At 45.2% G+C, this 16,546-nt stretch overlaps 1 protein-coding gene across 4 annotated transcripts in view; it reads left to right on the top strand.

Annotated features, from left to right (window-relative positions):
- The window catches only part of zc3h18 (zinc finger CCCH-type containing 18), a 169,580-nt gene that overhangs the window by 31,365 nt on the left and 121,669 nt on the right, over window positions 1–16,546 (top strand). For 2 of the 4 annotated variants that reach the window (XM_067998210.1, XM_067998211.1), the window contains exons 6-10: window positions 4,585–4,677; window positions 5,242–5,393; window positions 7,883–7,915; window positions 9,843–9,954; window positions 13,521–13,801. In XM_067998210.1, coding sequence (XP_067854311.1) covers window positions 4,585–4,677; window positions 5,242–5,393; window positions 7,883–7,915; window positions 9,843–9,954; window positions 13,521–13,801 — 671 coding nt within the window. Of the gene's footprint in view, window positions 1–4,584; window positions 4,678–5,241; window positions 5,394–7,882; window positions 7,916–8,065; window positions 8,099–9,842; window positions 9,955–13,520; window positions 13,802–16,546 lie in introns of all 4 variants that reach the window. The other 2 variants (XM_067998212.1, XM_067998213.1) reach the window with 2 other exon arrangements.

Genomic DNA, 16,546 nt, shown 5'->3' with positions numbered 1-16,546 from the left:
CATTGCGTCTGTCTTCACAAAAGAGGGGGACGAGGAGGAGGAGTGTGAAATATTGATTGAGACAAACATAGTGAGAGAGGAAGTATTAAGGAGATTAGCATCTTTGAAAGTAGATAAGTCGCCAGGCCTGGATGAAATGTATCCCAGGCTGTTAAGAGAAGCAAGAAAGGAAATAGTGGAGGCTCTGACCATCATTTTCCGATCCTCTCTGGCTACAGGTGTGATGCCGGAGGATTGGAGGACTGCTAATGTTGTACCATTGTTTAAAAAGGGAGAAAGAGATAGACTGAGTAATTACAGGCCAGTCAGTCTAACCTTGGTGGTGGGCAAATTATTGAGGTAACAAGGAGGGTCGATGAGGGTAGCGCATTTGATGTAGTCTGGGTGGTTTTTAGCAAGGCTTTTGACAAGGTCCCACATGGCAGACGAGTCAGAAAAGTAAAAGCCCATGGGATCCAAGGGAAAGTGGCAAGTTGGATCCAGAAGTGGCTCAGTGGCAGGAAGCAAAGGGTAATGGTCGATGGGTGTTTTTGTGACTGGAAGGTTGTTTCCAGTGGGGTTCCGCAGGGCTCAGTACTCAGTGGCTGGAGTTATACCTAGCACAAAGGAAGATGGTAGTGGTTGTTGGTGGCCAATCATCTCAGCCCCAGGACATTGCTGCAGGAGTTCCTCAAGGTAATGTCCTAGGCCCAACCATCTTCAGCTGCTTCATCAATGACCTTCCCTCCGTCATGAGGTCAGAAATGGGAATGTTCGCTGATGATTGCACAGTGTTCAGTTCCATTCACAACCCCTCAGATAATGAAGCAGTCCGAGCCCGCATGCAGCAAGACCTGGACAACATCCAGGCTTGGGCTCATAAGTGGCAAGTAACATTCGCGCCAGAAAAGTGCCAGGCAATGACCATCTCCAACAAGAGAGAGTCTAACCACCTCCCCATGACATTCAACGGCATTACCATCGCCGAATCCCCCACCATCAACATCCTGGGGGTCACCATTGACCAGAAACTTAACTGGACCAGCCATATAAATACTGTGGCTACAAGAGCAGGCCAGAGGCTGGGTATTCTGCGGCGAGTGACTCACCCCCTGACTCCCCAAAGCCTTTCCACCATCTACAAGGCACAAGTCAGGAGTGTGATGGAATACTCTCCACTTGCCTGGATGAGTGCAGCTCCAACAACACTCAAGAAGCTCAACACCATCCAGGACAAAGCAGCCCGCTTGATTGGCACCCCATCCACCACCCTAAACATTCACTCCCTTCACCACCGGCGCACAGTGGCTGCAGTGTGTACCATCCACAGGATGCAGTGCAGCAACTCGCCAAGGCTTCTTCGACAGCACCTCCCAAACTCGCGACCTCTACCACCTAGAAGGACAAGAGCAGCAGGCACATGGGAACAACACCACCTGCACGTTCCCCTCCAAGCCACACACCATCCCGACTTGGAAATATATCGCCGTTCCTTCATCGTCACTGGGTCAAAATCCTGGAACTCCCTTCCTAACAGCACTGTGGGAGAACCTTCACCAGACGGACTGCAGCGGTTCAAGAAGGCGGCTCACCACCACCTTCTCAAGGGGCAATTAGGGATGGGCAATAAATGCCGGCCTCGCCAGCGACGCCCACATCCCATGAATGGATAAAAAGAAAGTACTAGGTCCCTTGCTTTTTGTGGTATATATCAATGATTTAGACTTTAATGTGGGGGGCATGATCAAGAAGTCTGCAGATGATACAAAAATTGGCCGTGTGGTTGATAGTGAGGAGGAAAGCTGTAGACTGTAGGAAGATATCAATGGACTGGTCAGGTGGGCAGAAAAGTGGCAAATGGAATTCAATCCAGAGAAGTGTGAGGTAATGCATTTGGGGAGGGCAAACAAGGCAAGGGAATACACAATAAATGGGAGGATACTGAGAGGTGTAGAGGAAGTGAGGGACCTTGGAGTACATGTCCACAGATCCCTGAAGGTAGCAGGACAGGTAGAAAAGGTGGTTAAGAAGCTTTCCTTTATTAGCCAAGACATAGAATATAAGAGCAGGGAGGTTATGCTAGAACTATATAAAACACTAGTTGGGCCACAGCTTGAGTACTGTGTACAGTTCTGGTCACCACATTACAGGAAAGATGTGATTGCATTAGAGAGGGTACAGAGGAGATTTACGAGGATGTTGCCAGGACTGGAGAATTTTAGCTATGAGGAAAGATTTGATAGGCTGGGGTTGTTTTCTTTGGCACAGAGGAGGCTGAGGGGAGATTTAATTGAAGTATATAAAATTATGAGGGGTCTAGATAGAGTGGATAGGGGGGACCTATTTTCTTTAGCAGAGAGGTCAATAACCAGAGGGCATAGATTTAAAGTAATTGGTAGAAGGGTTAGAGGGGAGTTAAGAATTTTTGTCACCCAGAGATTGGTGTGGGTCTGGAACTCACTGCCTGAACGGGTGGTAGAGGCAGAAACCCTCATCATATTTTAAAAAGTACTTGGACCTACACTTGAAGTGCTGGAACCTGCAAAGCTACGGATCAAGTGCTGGAAAGTGGGATTAGGCTGGATAGCTCTTCCTCGGCCGACACGGACACGATGGGCTGAATGGCCTCTTTCTGTGCCATAAATTTCTGATTCTAACATTGTTGCACAAATAGCTGGCAGTAGTTGCTACGCCCTGTCTGCTTTGTGATGCACCTGCTGCCCTGGATTACATCACTACCCATGTTCCACGTGTTCTCTTTTGACGAGCGCTGTTGGAAAGTCGGGCACTTTTAACTTTAACTTTGTGAAATGGATAAAATAATTCCACGGTGGCTTTCGTCTGTTAAATCTTACATGCCAGCTCCTTTTTTGAGGATCAGATGTTTTTCTGCTCTCTGCCCTCCCACTATCTTAGACTCTCTGTTTTTGTACAGTTTTGTGTTTTTAACAATCCATAATCGAATGGTCAGTGAGCGACTGTATCTCGAGCACTGTTGCAACCTGTGCAAAGCAGGGTGGTTCACGTTTGACTTTGTACGCACAATTACAGTTCACATTTACATCTGGTATGGTTCATTGGCAGATTGCCATGGATACATGTTCAGAAGTTGGCACGAATTGGCCAAGCTGTGTTCAGCTGCCATCTTCAACCTCAGCAGAGTGCTGCAGTTGATAGCTACCGGCAGGTGATGCTATTGGGTTAAAATAGCTGCAGTGTGAATCCCAGTAAATTTCATTAATGGGTGAGCAGGTTGTGAATGCATGAGGATGTTCAGTGTCTGCAGTATTCTCTGTCCTGTCCTTACTGTAAGATTGGCTTTTTATAGCTGATCCATGATTGAAATGTGGTAGAATAGGGGAGCAGCTGTATTGGATTGTATAGTGGATGCCAAGCTAAAGAAGCAGATATTAGGAGGGTGACCAAAAGCTTGGTCAAAAAGGTGAGTTTTAAGGAGGTCTTAAAGGAGAGAGGTCAAGAGGTAGAGGGGATTGGGGGGGAATTCCGGAGTGTGGGGCCTGGACAGCTGAAAGCACAGCCACCAATGGTGGAGTGAAGGGAGGAGGGATGAGTCAGAAGGCCATTGTCAGTGGAATGGAGTGTTCTGGTGTTTTGTGGGCTGATTATTGGCCTCGACAGCGGGAGAACGCCCCTACTCTTTGAATAGTGGCCACAGGATCTTTTACGTCCACCTGAGAGGGCAGAAGGGGCCTAGGTTTAACGTGTCATTTGAAAGACGGCATTTCCAACTATGCAGCCTAGATTATGTGCTCAAGTCTCTGAAGTAGGAACCACTACCAACTGAGCCAAGCTGACCCCTCAGTTGGTGAAACTGACGCAATGTGACTGTACCTGTTTGTGAAAAGGGTAAATGCTGCTTCAAAAGACAGGGTTTCCAGGAGCAATTAAACTCATAGGCTCCTCTATTTCAAGCACTAATTTTATCTGCATGTACAATACCTGCCCTGTCATTCGGTCAGCTACAGTGGTCGCACATCAAATTCCATAGTTTTTTAAAAAATCTATTGAGTTTCCTGTACAGTACAGCTAATCTCACCTGAAAGTGGGCCCCTGGTTGGAGGTGAATGTGACTGTAAGGGAGGCAGGTTGAAGGTTTCTGATTTGTTCCCTCATTTTTGATCTTTGTCACTTGGACTTGTAGAAAGCTGAGTGAAATAAGTAGAGTTCAGTTTATCACAACTTGCAGCATGCCAGATCCCTTGGAGGAGGCCCAGTGGGGCTTTGGTTTGACTGGGATGGCCCAAGAGGCAGTGGGCTAGATGGGCTCCAGGAGACTGTTGAATCTTGGCATTTTGGTGTGCTGTTAAAGTACGGCTGTGAGTGTGAGAGTGTGTTGGGGGGATGTGGAATAGTTTTGGCTCTGCAGTTGCTGGATGTGGAATAGTTTTGTTTCTGGCCTTATACTGCACCTGCAGTTCCTAGTCCTGCCATTAGATGGGTGTCAGTGTCTGTTGAATGTAGCTGTGTCAGCTGCTACTTCAGTCTGTGACTGCTGGTAACCAGGATCCAGCTTGTATCATTAAACGTAGTGTTCAAACAATGAAAAGGTTGGTTTCATGAAGAATTTTCTCTTTCTGGGACTAGGGTACTCCAGTCATCGATGAATTGATGCCCCCCATTCCATTGGAACCTCCGGCAGAGAGTGCGTGGGAGAGAGGCCTGAGACATGCAAAAGAGGTAAATAGTAACTCACCCAAAATTACACAAACTGATTCATCATTCTCACCCAAAAGACGTCACCTCCGACAGAACAGCGCTCCTTCAGTACTACACTGAAGCCTCAGCCTGGATTATGTGCTCAAGTCTCTGGATTGGAACTTGAGCCCATGACCTTCTGATTCAGAGGTGAGTGCACCACCACTGAGCCAGGGCTGACAGCTGAGGAGAGAGCTTGGTCCATGGTGGGCTTGTTAACGGCATATGGCCTTTTCCTGTTCCAAACAGTTTTTTTTAAAGCTTCCTCTTCATTGGGGGCATTTGGCTCAAAATGAATACAACTGAAGTTTAAAATATTGCAGTCGAGGTGCCTAATGAAGCGTCTGAAGCTATTGATTGTTCAGGTGCTTTAGGGACAAACACAGACCGTCGAGTCCAGGTAAGTCAGTGGATCTGGAGTTGTTTGGGGGAGGGACAGACAGACAGACAGAGAGCAGGGAGAAAATGAGAGGACGAAGTGATTGTGAGAGTATTTCTGAGCTGAGGCGTGGATTTCTCTTCAGTTTTTAAACCTTACACTTTCAGATGCTGAAAAAAGCCACCATCAGGAAGGAGCAGGAGCCCGACTTTGAGGAGAAAAGGTTCAACGTCACCATTGGAGACGACGATTTTGACAAAGAAAATGATTTTTATCGGGACTGGAATTATCGTGTTGCGAGAGACATCAGAGAGCCAGGGTGAGCACAGAGTCATTGAAGGGGACAGAAACTGGCAGTTGTGTTAACCCTGGGTCATCAGTAGAAATGTGTGCTGCCCACTTGTTACTGAGCAAGGCAGTGTCGGAATGAGGAGTTTGCTCAGGCTTCCACACCCATTGGTACACCTGGGATCATAGAGCTAGTGGCTCATTTCCTCTCCCTGCGTATTTTAATGTTTGATTCAAGGGGTCAAAATTCTAGGTGGCTGCAGTATTCTGTCGCAAATGTTGCTGACTTGCTTTGTATGCTAGTGACACCTTGTGGCAGGATATCTGTAGTGTGCCACTCTTTATATCACCTGGATACCCATTCGGGACACTTTGGATTACTGCCGAGTTCAGGGTACCCGTAACTTTTGTTATTAGACCATATATAAAATTTCAGTCTCTGTCCCCACTAATTCCCAGATATCTCGAGCTGCTGACACTAACAGATCTTAGTGTTGTGATTTGGGATTTATCCACCAATGAGGCAACAGCATTAACAACAGACCTTCCAAGCCCAATATATTCAAACAGGCAAATCAGTGAGTGAGAAATATAAGTCATGATGTGGAGATGCCGGTGATGGACTGGGGTTGACAATTGTAAACAATTTTACAACACCAAGTTATAGTCCAGCAATTTTATTTTAAATTCACAAGCTTTCGGAGGCTTCCCCCTTCCTCAGGTGAACGATGTGAAATGAAGTCATTTCACATCAAAGGACTTCATTTCACATCGTTCACATCAAAGGACTTCATTTCACATCGTTCACCTGAGGAAGGGGGAAGCCTCCGAAAGCTTGTGAATTTAAAATAAAATTGCTGGACTATAACTTGGTGTTGTAAAATTGTTTACAATTGAGAAATATAAGCACAAGTAGGAGTGCGTTGCCTGAGCTTGGAGGAGCGGATTATCAGAGCTCACCGGCCAGCTATGGCCCGGGGCGGTAGATTGGTCCAATTTGCAGGTCAATCGGTGGCATCACTTCAGTCTGGAAAATCTCTCCCATAATGCTTCCTTTCATCCAAATGGACAATATTGCAGATATTCTCCTGATTTGGGGGAAGTCCTTGTTGGACAAGCAGCATTGCCGATTGATGATAGATGGGCACCAAACTCTGGCATCTCTGTAGCAGATCAATACTGGGCAGAAGCAGCATCAAATTCTAGTTCAGTTTACATAAGCGTAATTGGCCCAGGATCTGACATTAGCAACATAGTTTGCTGCTTGAGGGTAATCCCCGTCCGCACGTACACCCGTTCTGCACATTGCATCAGGTGGAAACAGGTGATGTGCTAACTTAATTTTGACATAATGTTAAGCCCATACAGCTTTGGTCTACAAATTAAGTGATGCTCACCTCCTGTGGTTTCAGCACCATTTGCCATTTCAGTCCAATGATTTCAGACTTTTGCTGCATGTTCAGATGAGTGAGAAATGTGATGATGCTCTTTTTTTTGCATAAAAAGTTGCCAGTTTCATGCCCTCCCTCTTCCCTTTATGGGTTGGCTTAGTGTACAAAGGCACTGTGCCATACGTTGCAAGGTTCCAGGTTCCATCCTTGATTTGTGCTGAGTTATCCAATCCTAGCTGGTGTGGTGATAGGGGACTGAGCCTCTGTGGTCCCTGAGCTAGAGTGGAGATGGAGTTGAGCCACCACTCCTGTTCCTGATGAGGGTCTACTGATTTTTTTTTTGCCCCCGCCCCCAAAACTGTAAAATACACGTGTGGATCTTTATCAGGATCACAGTCAGCATTTGCCTCCATTCCTCCTGTGCGGCGAGCTGATCTGCCACGTACTTACTCGTGACTCCAGCCACTAAGAGTTGGCCAAAAATGCTCCCTTAATTGCATCCAGGGGCCCTCCAGCACTTGGAGGTGAGCGCTGAAGGCAGTATGCACTATTAACTGTTCACCCAGCAACTGAATAAGCAGATAATTGAGGTCCCAGCGTATGCAGGTTCTGTGGTGGTTCCCACTGAAATGAATGAATGTTCCAGGATGAGTTGTTGCTGTGGCCTTACCGGTGAGTATGCGCATAAGAAACTTGATTAAAACTTACCACACCTCTGGATTAGGGCCGGCACTGTCTGTTTCCAAGGCTGGACACTGGAATGTGATGCTGTCGGGAGTATTTAGGCACAAGTGTTCATGGATCAGAGCAGAGTGGTACGTTATCCTGGTGTGCTCGTTGAAGGAGCCGTTGGTTATTGAAGAGCTGCCACAGTGCCCCCTTGGCCAGGTGTTCAGTTAGACTGGATTAGCTAATACTTTCATTTACTGATCTCAAGTTAGTGCCACAAATATTGCAGATTTCAGCTGGAGAAATGAGACTTTGGCATTAGGCTGCAGTTATTGAGGATTACTAGATGTTAAAGGCTGTTGAAGAACTGATCTCTGCTCCAATCCTATTGGAAATTTGAACAAGCTTTTAAAAAGCAAGCCAAATAAACCTTTCTTGTACTTTTCTTCAAATGCACCAGCGACTTGGAGTACAGAGAGGCAGTCAGTTACGGGTAAGAACTGTTCTCGGAATGTTGTGTGCCATTATTAAGCTTTCATTCATGCATGTGCTGGTCAGACTGTACATCCTGCCTGAGCTGAAGCTTTGCATGAACATGACTGATTGCTAATTTCATTCCTGTTTTTGTTTCTATGAAACAAAGGAAGGAAGAGGAGTCTGGAAGAATCTGTTCCATGTGAGTAAGGGGGAGGAGTTATTAGAGCAAAATTAAAACGATCCAGAATCGACCATTTGCCGAATTGTTGACAGCTGTGTGGGGTAGTCTTCAGGTGTCACAAAAACAATTCTGTATTCAGGCTATCATCAGAGAGAGGTTCTGGTTATCTTTCAGGAGGTTTTTTTTGAGGGGGAAGGGTTTGAATTTTCTTTTTAGAATTGTTAAGATCTCTGTGTGGATTTGCACAGTTGTCAACAGTCTCACAGGGGAGGGGGCAAATTCTACATGAACTGAACGTGAACTAGTTCAGTCAGGTGAAAATGTTCCTGTAAATTTACAGGTGCAGAGCCTCTACCCCTGTCCCAGATCAGCTCTCCATGTTGCCTGAGTGTGACTTGCAATTAGTGCTAAATTCTGGGCTGTGCTCTCAAATACTTGGAAGTGATGAGTTGCTCAAGACTGTTAACAGCTGGCAAAGGGAGGCTGCTTTCATCCCAGGTCCAAGAGGTGAAACAAACCTATCCCACTGGACCAACCAGTCCCCAATGATATCCTTTAAATGCAGTGATGATTCCTTCTGCTCTTCCCCCCCCCCCCACCCCCCCCCAGTCACTTTTACTCCTGAAGAATTAGAGCTAGATAAAATGAATGAGCCCACCAGCTGACCCACACAGTTTGTCCTTCCCTCTGCCCAGTTTCTTGCAAAAATACCAGTGTAGGTGACTTTCTTGCGAGTGAATGTCAGTGGGCAGGTTTCAGTCTCAATTGTTGGGTGCTGTTTTTGTTAGCACAGCCAGATTCTTCCAGCCCGTCTGTTTTTAAAATGCCATTCTGCTGCATCCCATACAAATGCCATTCTGCTTCATCCCATACAAATGCCATTCTGTTGCATCCCATACAAATGCCATGTGCTTTTGCCACATCTCCCATCCTTGGCACTCCAGTAGAAACTAATCACACCTCGCAGACATGGCTGCTGAGCACACTGATACAAAAACAAGTGACGACATGAGAAATATCCACACCGTTCTCTCTTGTACTGGGTGTTTTAATAAAGATGACCCAAGGTTGCCTGTATGTTACTGCGGCGGGCTAGTGGTCCCAGGGAATGAGCTGTGCTGCCGAATGTTGGGATGTGAGCTGCTGCCCGTGATCCTCCATGGAACGAGTTCTCAATCTTAGCAGTGCTGTTTGTGGAGTGGAATGAGTGGCACCAGCTGCCCTTCCCGCACCCCGTCATGCACCAGCAGCACTGAAGCCCATGGTCACAGGTTTCGGAATCTTATTCCTAGCCTAGAATGGCAGCTAACATCGGTACTCACGGTGGATAAGTGCACTTTGCGACCTGAGATATGTAAACCAGACCTGTCCCTGGTTTGTCCTGTGTGATGGTAGGAGTGGTCCCAGTGGCTCAGCGTGATCAGCCAAGATTCCCATTCCTGATTGTTATCCGGTGACCACACCCCCCAGTTGTAAAGTGTTTATTTGTGAGCAGATGTCAGGTGAGGATGGGATTGGGCTCGATTGTGGATGAATTGATTGCTGGAGTTCATTGCCTCATCTCGGCACTTGGTCAATAGTGAAGGGCTGTCAGCATACAACCGTAGAGCAACAAAAGTCACCTTCAGGAGAAAACGGGGATAACTTCTTTACTGCATGTCTCTCTGTTACTGGTGTGATGTAAACACTATTGTGCTGTGCAAGGTACAATGGAAGCTAGAGTACACAGGCTTAAAGAATGCTTTTCTTTCTTGGCCCTTAGGCCTGACCCCTATATAACTCCCTATTATGAGCATGAAGTTGAGCGGTACTGGCGTGGTGGACAATACGAGAACTTCAGAGTCCAGTGGACAGAGGCAGACTATCATTATAGGGTAAGTACTTGAGAAATAATACACTTTATTAAACATTACCCAACCTCGGGTGATTTCCTGTTCACTCATTCTCCTTGTCCTTTTCACAATCACACCACAAAGCTCCAATATCACAACCAAAGCTCTGAAATTGAGTCAAACAGCTGACAGCAAAAATGAACTGTACCTGTCACAGTGAAACTTGCCAAATGAGGTGAAGAGGCTAGTTAGGGAATTGGCCTACAGTAACCAGCTTCAACACCAAGGAGAGTTCTTCTCCATATCCATTAATTCAAGCATGGCTCAGCATTGTGTTCTGGGAAGAAACATGTGGTGTCCTCAACAAATAGACAGTATGTACCCTCTCTGTGTAGAGATTGCCAGAAACAGCATCAATTCTACCCAGGAGGGCCGTAGTTTCTCTGTGTGTGTCTGTGTGTCTCTTTCTCGCTCACTTTTTTTGCTTTATTTCTCTCCTCTTCGACCTTCTCTTTCCATCCCATTCTTTGCCATGTGCCCTTGCTTTCCCTGTTTTTCTCTCACTCCATCTCGTCCACTCTATATGTCTGTCTCTCTTCCTCATTTTCTGCTATGTCTCCCTGACTATTCAGTATATTTGTGGATTGTGACAGCCTCTGTAATACTGCCTGACTCAATTTTTGTGCACGGAAGTATTTTTGAAATGATCAGTTTAAACATTTGCAATTTTGCTTTTTTTTTAAAAAGAACAGAACATTTTGTAGGAGCCAGAAAAGGCCATTAGACCCAACAAACCCATTCCTATTTCATAGATTAACCTTATCGTCTCATTTCCATCAATCCCTTCTCTCCCCAGAAATACATCTAATTGTCCCTTGAACCCATTTGCAGTGTCCAATTCAGTGGCCATCCCTGTAACTTATTCCACAATCTGTATCACTCATTATGTAAAAACAAAGTTTGGCCTGACGTCTGTTCTTGGTCCCGACCCCCGGCAAGTGTGGGATCTTGTTTTCCGTGTACACGCTCTGGTTTCCACAGTCACTGCTGATCTGAGCTGGGTTGCTGTCGAGATACTTTCTTGGAGGGTGTGACATTGTCTTGGGTTCTTGGAGCTGGTTGCATGCTCACCGAATGCGATGGGTAAGGTGTTGATTTCCATATCAATAAACTAAGACAGTAAAAGTGGGATTTCAATTTCCACACTTGAGGGTGAATCTCTGTTTTGAGTTACAGCTTTGAAAAGGTGTTTTCTTTTGGGGGGGATGGTTGATCTCCCTCTTTTTACCTACAAGTCCATATAAATTACAGCACAGAAACAGGCCGTTTGGTCCAACTAATCTTTGCTGTTTATTCTCCACATAAACAGAAGCATAGAGTACAAAAGCAAGGAAGTTATAATAAACCTTTATAAAACACTGGTTCGGCCACAACTGAAGTATTGTGTCCAGTTCTGAGCACCGCACTTTAGAAAAGATGTGAAGGCCTTAGAGAGGGTGCAGAAAAGATTTACTGGAATGATCCCAGGGATGAGGGACTTTAGTTACATGGCTAGACTGGAGAAGCTGGGATTGTTCTCTTTGGAACAGAGATGGTTGCGAGGAGATCTGATAAAGATATTCAAAATTATGAAGGGTCTAAACAGGGTAGATAGAGGGAAACTGTTTGTTCCCATTGGCAGAAAGGTCAAGAACCAAAGGACGTAGATTTAAGGTGATTGGCAAAAGAATCAAAAGTGACATGAGGAAAAACTTTTTTACACAGCGAGTGTTTTGGATCTGGAATGCACTGCCCGAGGGGGTGGTGGAGGCAGATTCAATCATGGCCTTCAAAAGGGAACTGGATAAGTACTTGAAGAGAAAAAATTTGCAGGGCTACGGGGATAGGGCGGGGGAGTGGGACTAGCTGGATTGCTCTTGCAGTTGAGCCTGCGTGAACTCGATGGGCCGAATGGCCTCCTGTGCTGTAACCTTTCTATGAACTTCTAGTCTGCTCCAAGTCACTTAATTCAAATTATCGGATTCAAAAATTTAACATTATCGACATCAGAGAGAGAATTTAACGTGTTATCGACGTTACTTAACTCAAATTATTGGAAAATTTAAAAAATTTAGTGCAAAAAAATTGATTTGAATGAATGGGAGGAGACTGTTTTATTCCTGGAAATACTCACCTGGTCAGCCAGCATCTATGGGGAGTATGAGCGAGTGGACGTTTTGAGAGTGCAAGCTCTCTGTCCAAACTGGAAGATATTACAGATGAACAGTATTTAAAAAGGAACAGGACAAGGGGAAGATGGGGAACAAGACATACAGGAAAGAGAGAAATTGAGAGGAGGTGCCCTGCATCCTTGGTGTTGATTGCATTCTCCTTCTCCGAGGCTCCAGGGTCACGAGCCTGCTCCGCTTGTCCATTTTTTTCAGCTTCTCTTTCACCTGCTTATCTCCCATCCTTTAATTATTCACGTGCTCTCTGTGTCTCATATATGTCTCTTTATCTCTGATTTCTCTCATTATGTCTCCTATTGTCTCGTGCTTATTTCAGTTCTGCCATTTAACCATCTCTTGTTTTCCACTTAAGCACTTTGCAGATCATTCTATTTCTTTTCCTGTATGAGTTTTTTGTCCCCTCTTCCCCTTGTCCCATTCCTTTTTAAATGCTGTTCACCTGTAATATCTTCCAGTTCTGATAAAGGCTCCACACCTGAAACATTAAACTCCACTGTTCTCTCTGCAGATGCTGCCTAACCTGATTAGTGTTTCCAGTATTTTCTGGTTTTGTTTCAGATTTCCAGCATCTGCAAAACTTTTCTTTTTTGTTTTTTATTCCTGTTTTCTTGGCATGCAACAGGGCACCAATCCCACTCTGACTTGGGCCGTAGAACTGTAAATGCGAAAGATGAGTGAAAATGCCTTGGGCCTTTTTTTCACCTTAACAACTAGCATTAATGTAGCATGTTTTATGAGTTAAACTAGGAATGCATTTTGTGAACGGAAGACCACACCTGCCTTGCCTATTGTGCAACGGTGCAGGTAATTTAGACACTCCAGTCGTGCTGCAAGTGTTATCCACCCATAGTTACCCAAACATGGAAAATATTACACAATGTGATCGTGTTAAGAAACCTGTCATCTGAGAATGTGTGTGTTCCACTGTAGTGAAATGAAAACTTTTTTTCAACTTTCTCCTCCTTTCCTCCACTCCTTTTCTGAAGGCTGGAGTCTTTCCACAGACGGAAGCTTCCTGTTACCCTGCCCAGCCTGGATGGGATATCAGGAAGAGCATCACAGCCAAGTTGAATTCCATCCTCATCTGATGTCCACACAGTCGCTCCAGTAGTGGTCAGGGGCAAGATCCCTGGCTGATTTTTCTTTTCTTTCACCAGCCCATACCCAGCACCCCAACTGCTGAACTGGCCAAGATAAACTAGCTCAGCACAGACTGAGAATTGAACCTGTGGCCATCTATTTTGTTCTGTTCTGAGAGACTTATACAGTACTATATCTAGTGGTGCCTTTACCCACTGGATCATTTGGCGAGTGAGACGAGCATTGATATCGGTTTAAGGACTGACAAAGAATACAATCTTTTTTTTCTATCCCTGCCAGGAAAGGGAGAGGGAAAGGGAAAGGGAACGAGAACGAGAACGAGAAAGAGAAAGAGACAGGCACAGAGAACAACGCGAGAGGGAAAGGGAAAGAGAAAGAGAACGAGGAAACAGGATCCGAGAGCGAGAGAGGGACAGAGAGCGCGAACGTGACAAAGAACGGCAGCGGAGAAAAGAAGAGTGGGAGCGAGAGCGTGCAAAGCGAGAAGAAAAAGATAGAGCACAAAGAGACAAAGAACGAGAGAAGGAAAAACCAAAGCAACGATCGCCGCCTCCAGCAAGGTAAGCAGATCCATTCCAGGGTTTGGGCACTAAGGCTCTTAGCTTTTCGTGAGGCCAGTGTTTTAGCACTGGTCTATATGGGTATTGGTAATACCAATGATGTGAATTAGCTTCCCTTCACCCACTCACATTGATGCTTTGTGTGGTTTAAGTACCAGTAACCAGTACCAGTATTATATTTGATTACCTCATTCATGTAACTCTTGTGAAACACTAGCATCTGGTGACGTAGAGAAAACTGCTGTCACTGTCAAAAGCTGCACCTCAAACACCATTGTGCTTTTTTAATCAAAACATTGTATGCAACAATTTTTCAAAATGTATCTGCCTATGAGGCGTGTATTGTTAGAAATACAGATCTTACTCGACCCTCTTGATAGCTTGGTGGATAAATGCAGTGTAGTGAGTGGTATTAAGCCATACAGACCAGGAACGGTCCAGGTATCAGTCCCTGCATGTGCCCAGGTCAGGGTGTCTGGAACACTGCAGCTGGCCTCTGCCTGTGGGTCAGGGAGGGGAAAATCAGCCATGGTTCCTGCTGCCGATAGTTATCCAGTGACCACTACTGGAAAATGTGTGTGGAAGACTGGTGCAAACAGGATTGAGCTTGCTTGCTTTGGAACCCTCCCCCTCCCTTCTCTTCCCCTCCCCCCCCCCCCCCCCCCCTCAGCTTGAATAACCTGCTGTCACTCAGTGTTTAAGCCCATACATGAGGAATGGCAACTGAGGCACTGTGGAGCTGTGCCCATGATCCAGCAGGAGTCACTGCCTTCAGGGAGAAATGGAAGAGAATCTAAAAATAGTATGTTTGTGCATAAATGTGTGTGTCACATACACACATATATAATAGTGTGTTCTGGGCTTTGGTTTATGAGTGGTTCAGCTTGCAATATGGCTTGATTTTGGTTGCCTGATACAACTACATCTTGATATCCTGGCATGAGTTATTGATGCCTGAATTCCATCTCCCTTTTCTACAGTTCAGGACAGGACTTCTTTTTAGCCACTTTATGTATTTTACATTCAAAGATGAATTTAAGATTGTGCTCAGGTACCCTGGACTGAGACACTAATCACACAGCATTAATGCCTGGCTATCACTACTGTGTATCATTGTGGTTAAATGTTTTTATAAACTTGTCTGTAGTGTTGCCTTTATTGAACTCACTGTCTTTTGTTGTGAATTAGTGTCGTTGAGCTCATGTCAGTTTCCAGATTATCTGCTTCTTGATCCAAACTGTAGTGGCCTGATTGAGATTATTACCAAGTATTTAGAAGAAGTCATCAACTGCAAGAATGAAAAGGAGGAAATATGTTGTATGTTGGGGACAATAGGGTTTGTAATCCGAGACCAAACAAAGTTTGGGAATGAGAGTTCAAGGTTTGTTGTTTTTGTGTATAGACCGGTAGACTTTAAACAGTTATGAAATTTCACCTCTTTCCCTGTAGTTTGCAGAGTGGGCATTGTCTGATTGTATACATCCTCTCACCTGTGCACACAGTGGCACACAGATGGTTGACTTTTCAGTGAACTTCACAATAATTATTTCCTGTTTTTTTTACTGTAAATGGGACTTGGCACTTCTAAGTAACACTTGTATATAAGCAGACAGCATGGGGTTAGTCAGCAAGTAAGTTGTCATAAGCCCATTGACCATAGTCTTAATCTGCTTGTTATCACTCTTCCATTTAGGCCTTCCTGTGCACATTCTCACTGTCTCAGCTTTGGACTTCTACATGGCTTCTTCCCAATCCATTACTTTGAGGGCATTGAGCATCAACCATGTAGGACACATGCCCTGCTTATCGCTATCCTCCTGTTGTAATGTACTCGTATGTAGGCAATTTGTTGTTTTTTGGTTGTAGATAATTAGCACTACCTAGCATCCCCTTGCACAGCAGGTTCTAATGTCAAATAGGCTCTGCTATGTCTTTTCCAGGGTCTAGGCCTCAACACCTTACAGAGATCGAGCCTCCTACACTCCCCTCCCATTCCCATCCCCGTCCCATGACCTGCCAGTTCCAGAGTGGATTTTACTATCTCAACAAACACGTGTAGCTCTGCCTCAAATCCTCCACCAGAATACAACTTCTCAAGTTTATAAATTTTGTCATTGATTTCTACCTCCTCACTATCACTGTTCACTTTCTCCTGTATTCCTTTATTCTTTTGTGCTGTTCCTCAGGCACAGTCTTGGGCTTTGAGAAAGCTCGTGTCGGTCCCCACTTTCCTTCAGTGTCCCTCGGATCCGTCACTGTACGAGAGGGTCAGACTGTTCGTGTAATGCCAAATGGTATCGGCAGTCACAGGTGGCGGTACACTTTGCAACATCTGATTGGTTGCAGATAAACATGTGATTTGTTTTTAAATTGTGTTTTTTGCTCTCGGTTTTTATAGATGATTTGGACTTGGGTATAGGGAGCACAATATCAAAGGCTATTAATGAACCAGTTGGAATTTTACGACAATGTGGCAGCATTCATGGTCAGTTTTTCTCATGCCAACCCACAAATTACCAAACTTATTGAATTCAATTTCACAACTTGCCATGTTGGATTTGAACTCTCCACCTCTGGGTTGCTAGTCCAGTACCGTAGCCACTCTTATCTTGCGCTCTGTTCCAAAGGTTTGCTCTTCATCTGGGCCTTGCTTCATGGGCAGTTCTGGGTCCTGAAGACAAATTATTTGAGAAAATGATGTTTTGTGGGTATCGTAGCTGTCACCCCTCTCCTGTGGAAGTAGAA

The sequence above is a fragment of the Heptranchias perlo genome, chromosome 16 (assembly GCF_035084215.1).
Source record: "Heptranchias perlo isolate sHepPer1 chromosome 16, sHepPer1.hap1, whole genome shotgun sequence".
In the NCBI taxonomy this organism is placed as follows: Eukaryota; Metazoa; Chordata; class Chondrichthyes; order Hexanchiformes; family Hexanchidae; genus Heptranchias; species Heptranchias perlo.
The sequence above is the reverse complement of the archived record's forward strand: the minus strand, read 5'-3'. Positions and strand labels throughout refer to the sequence as shown.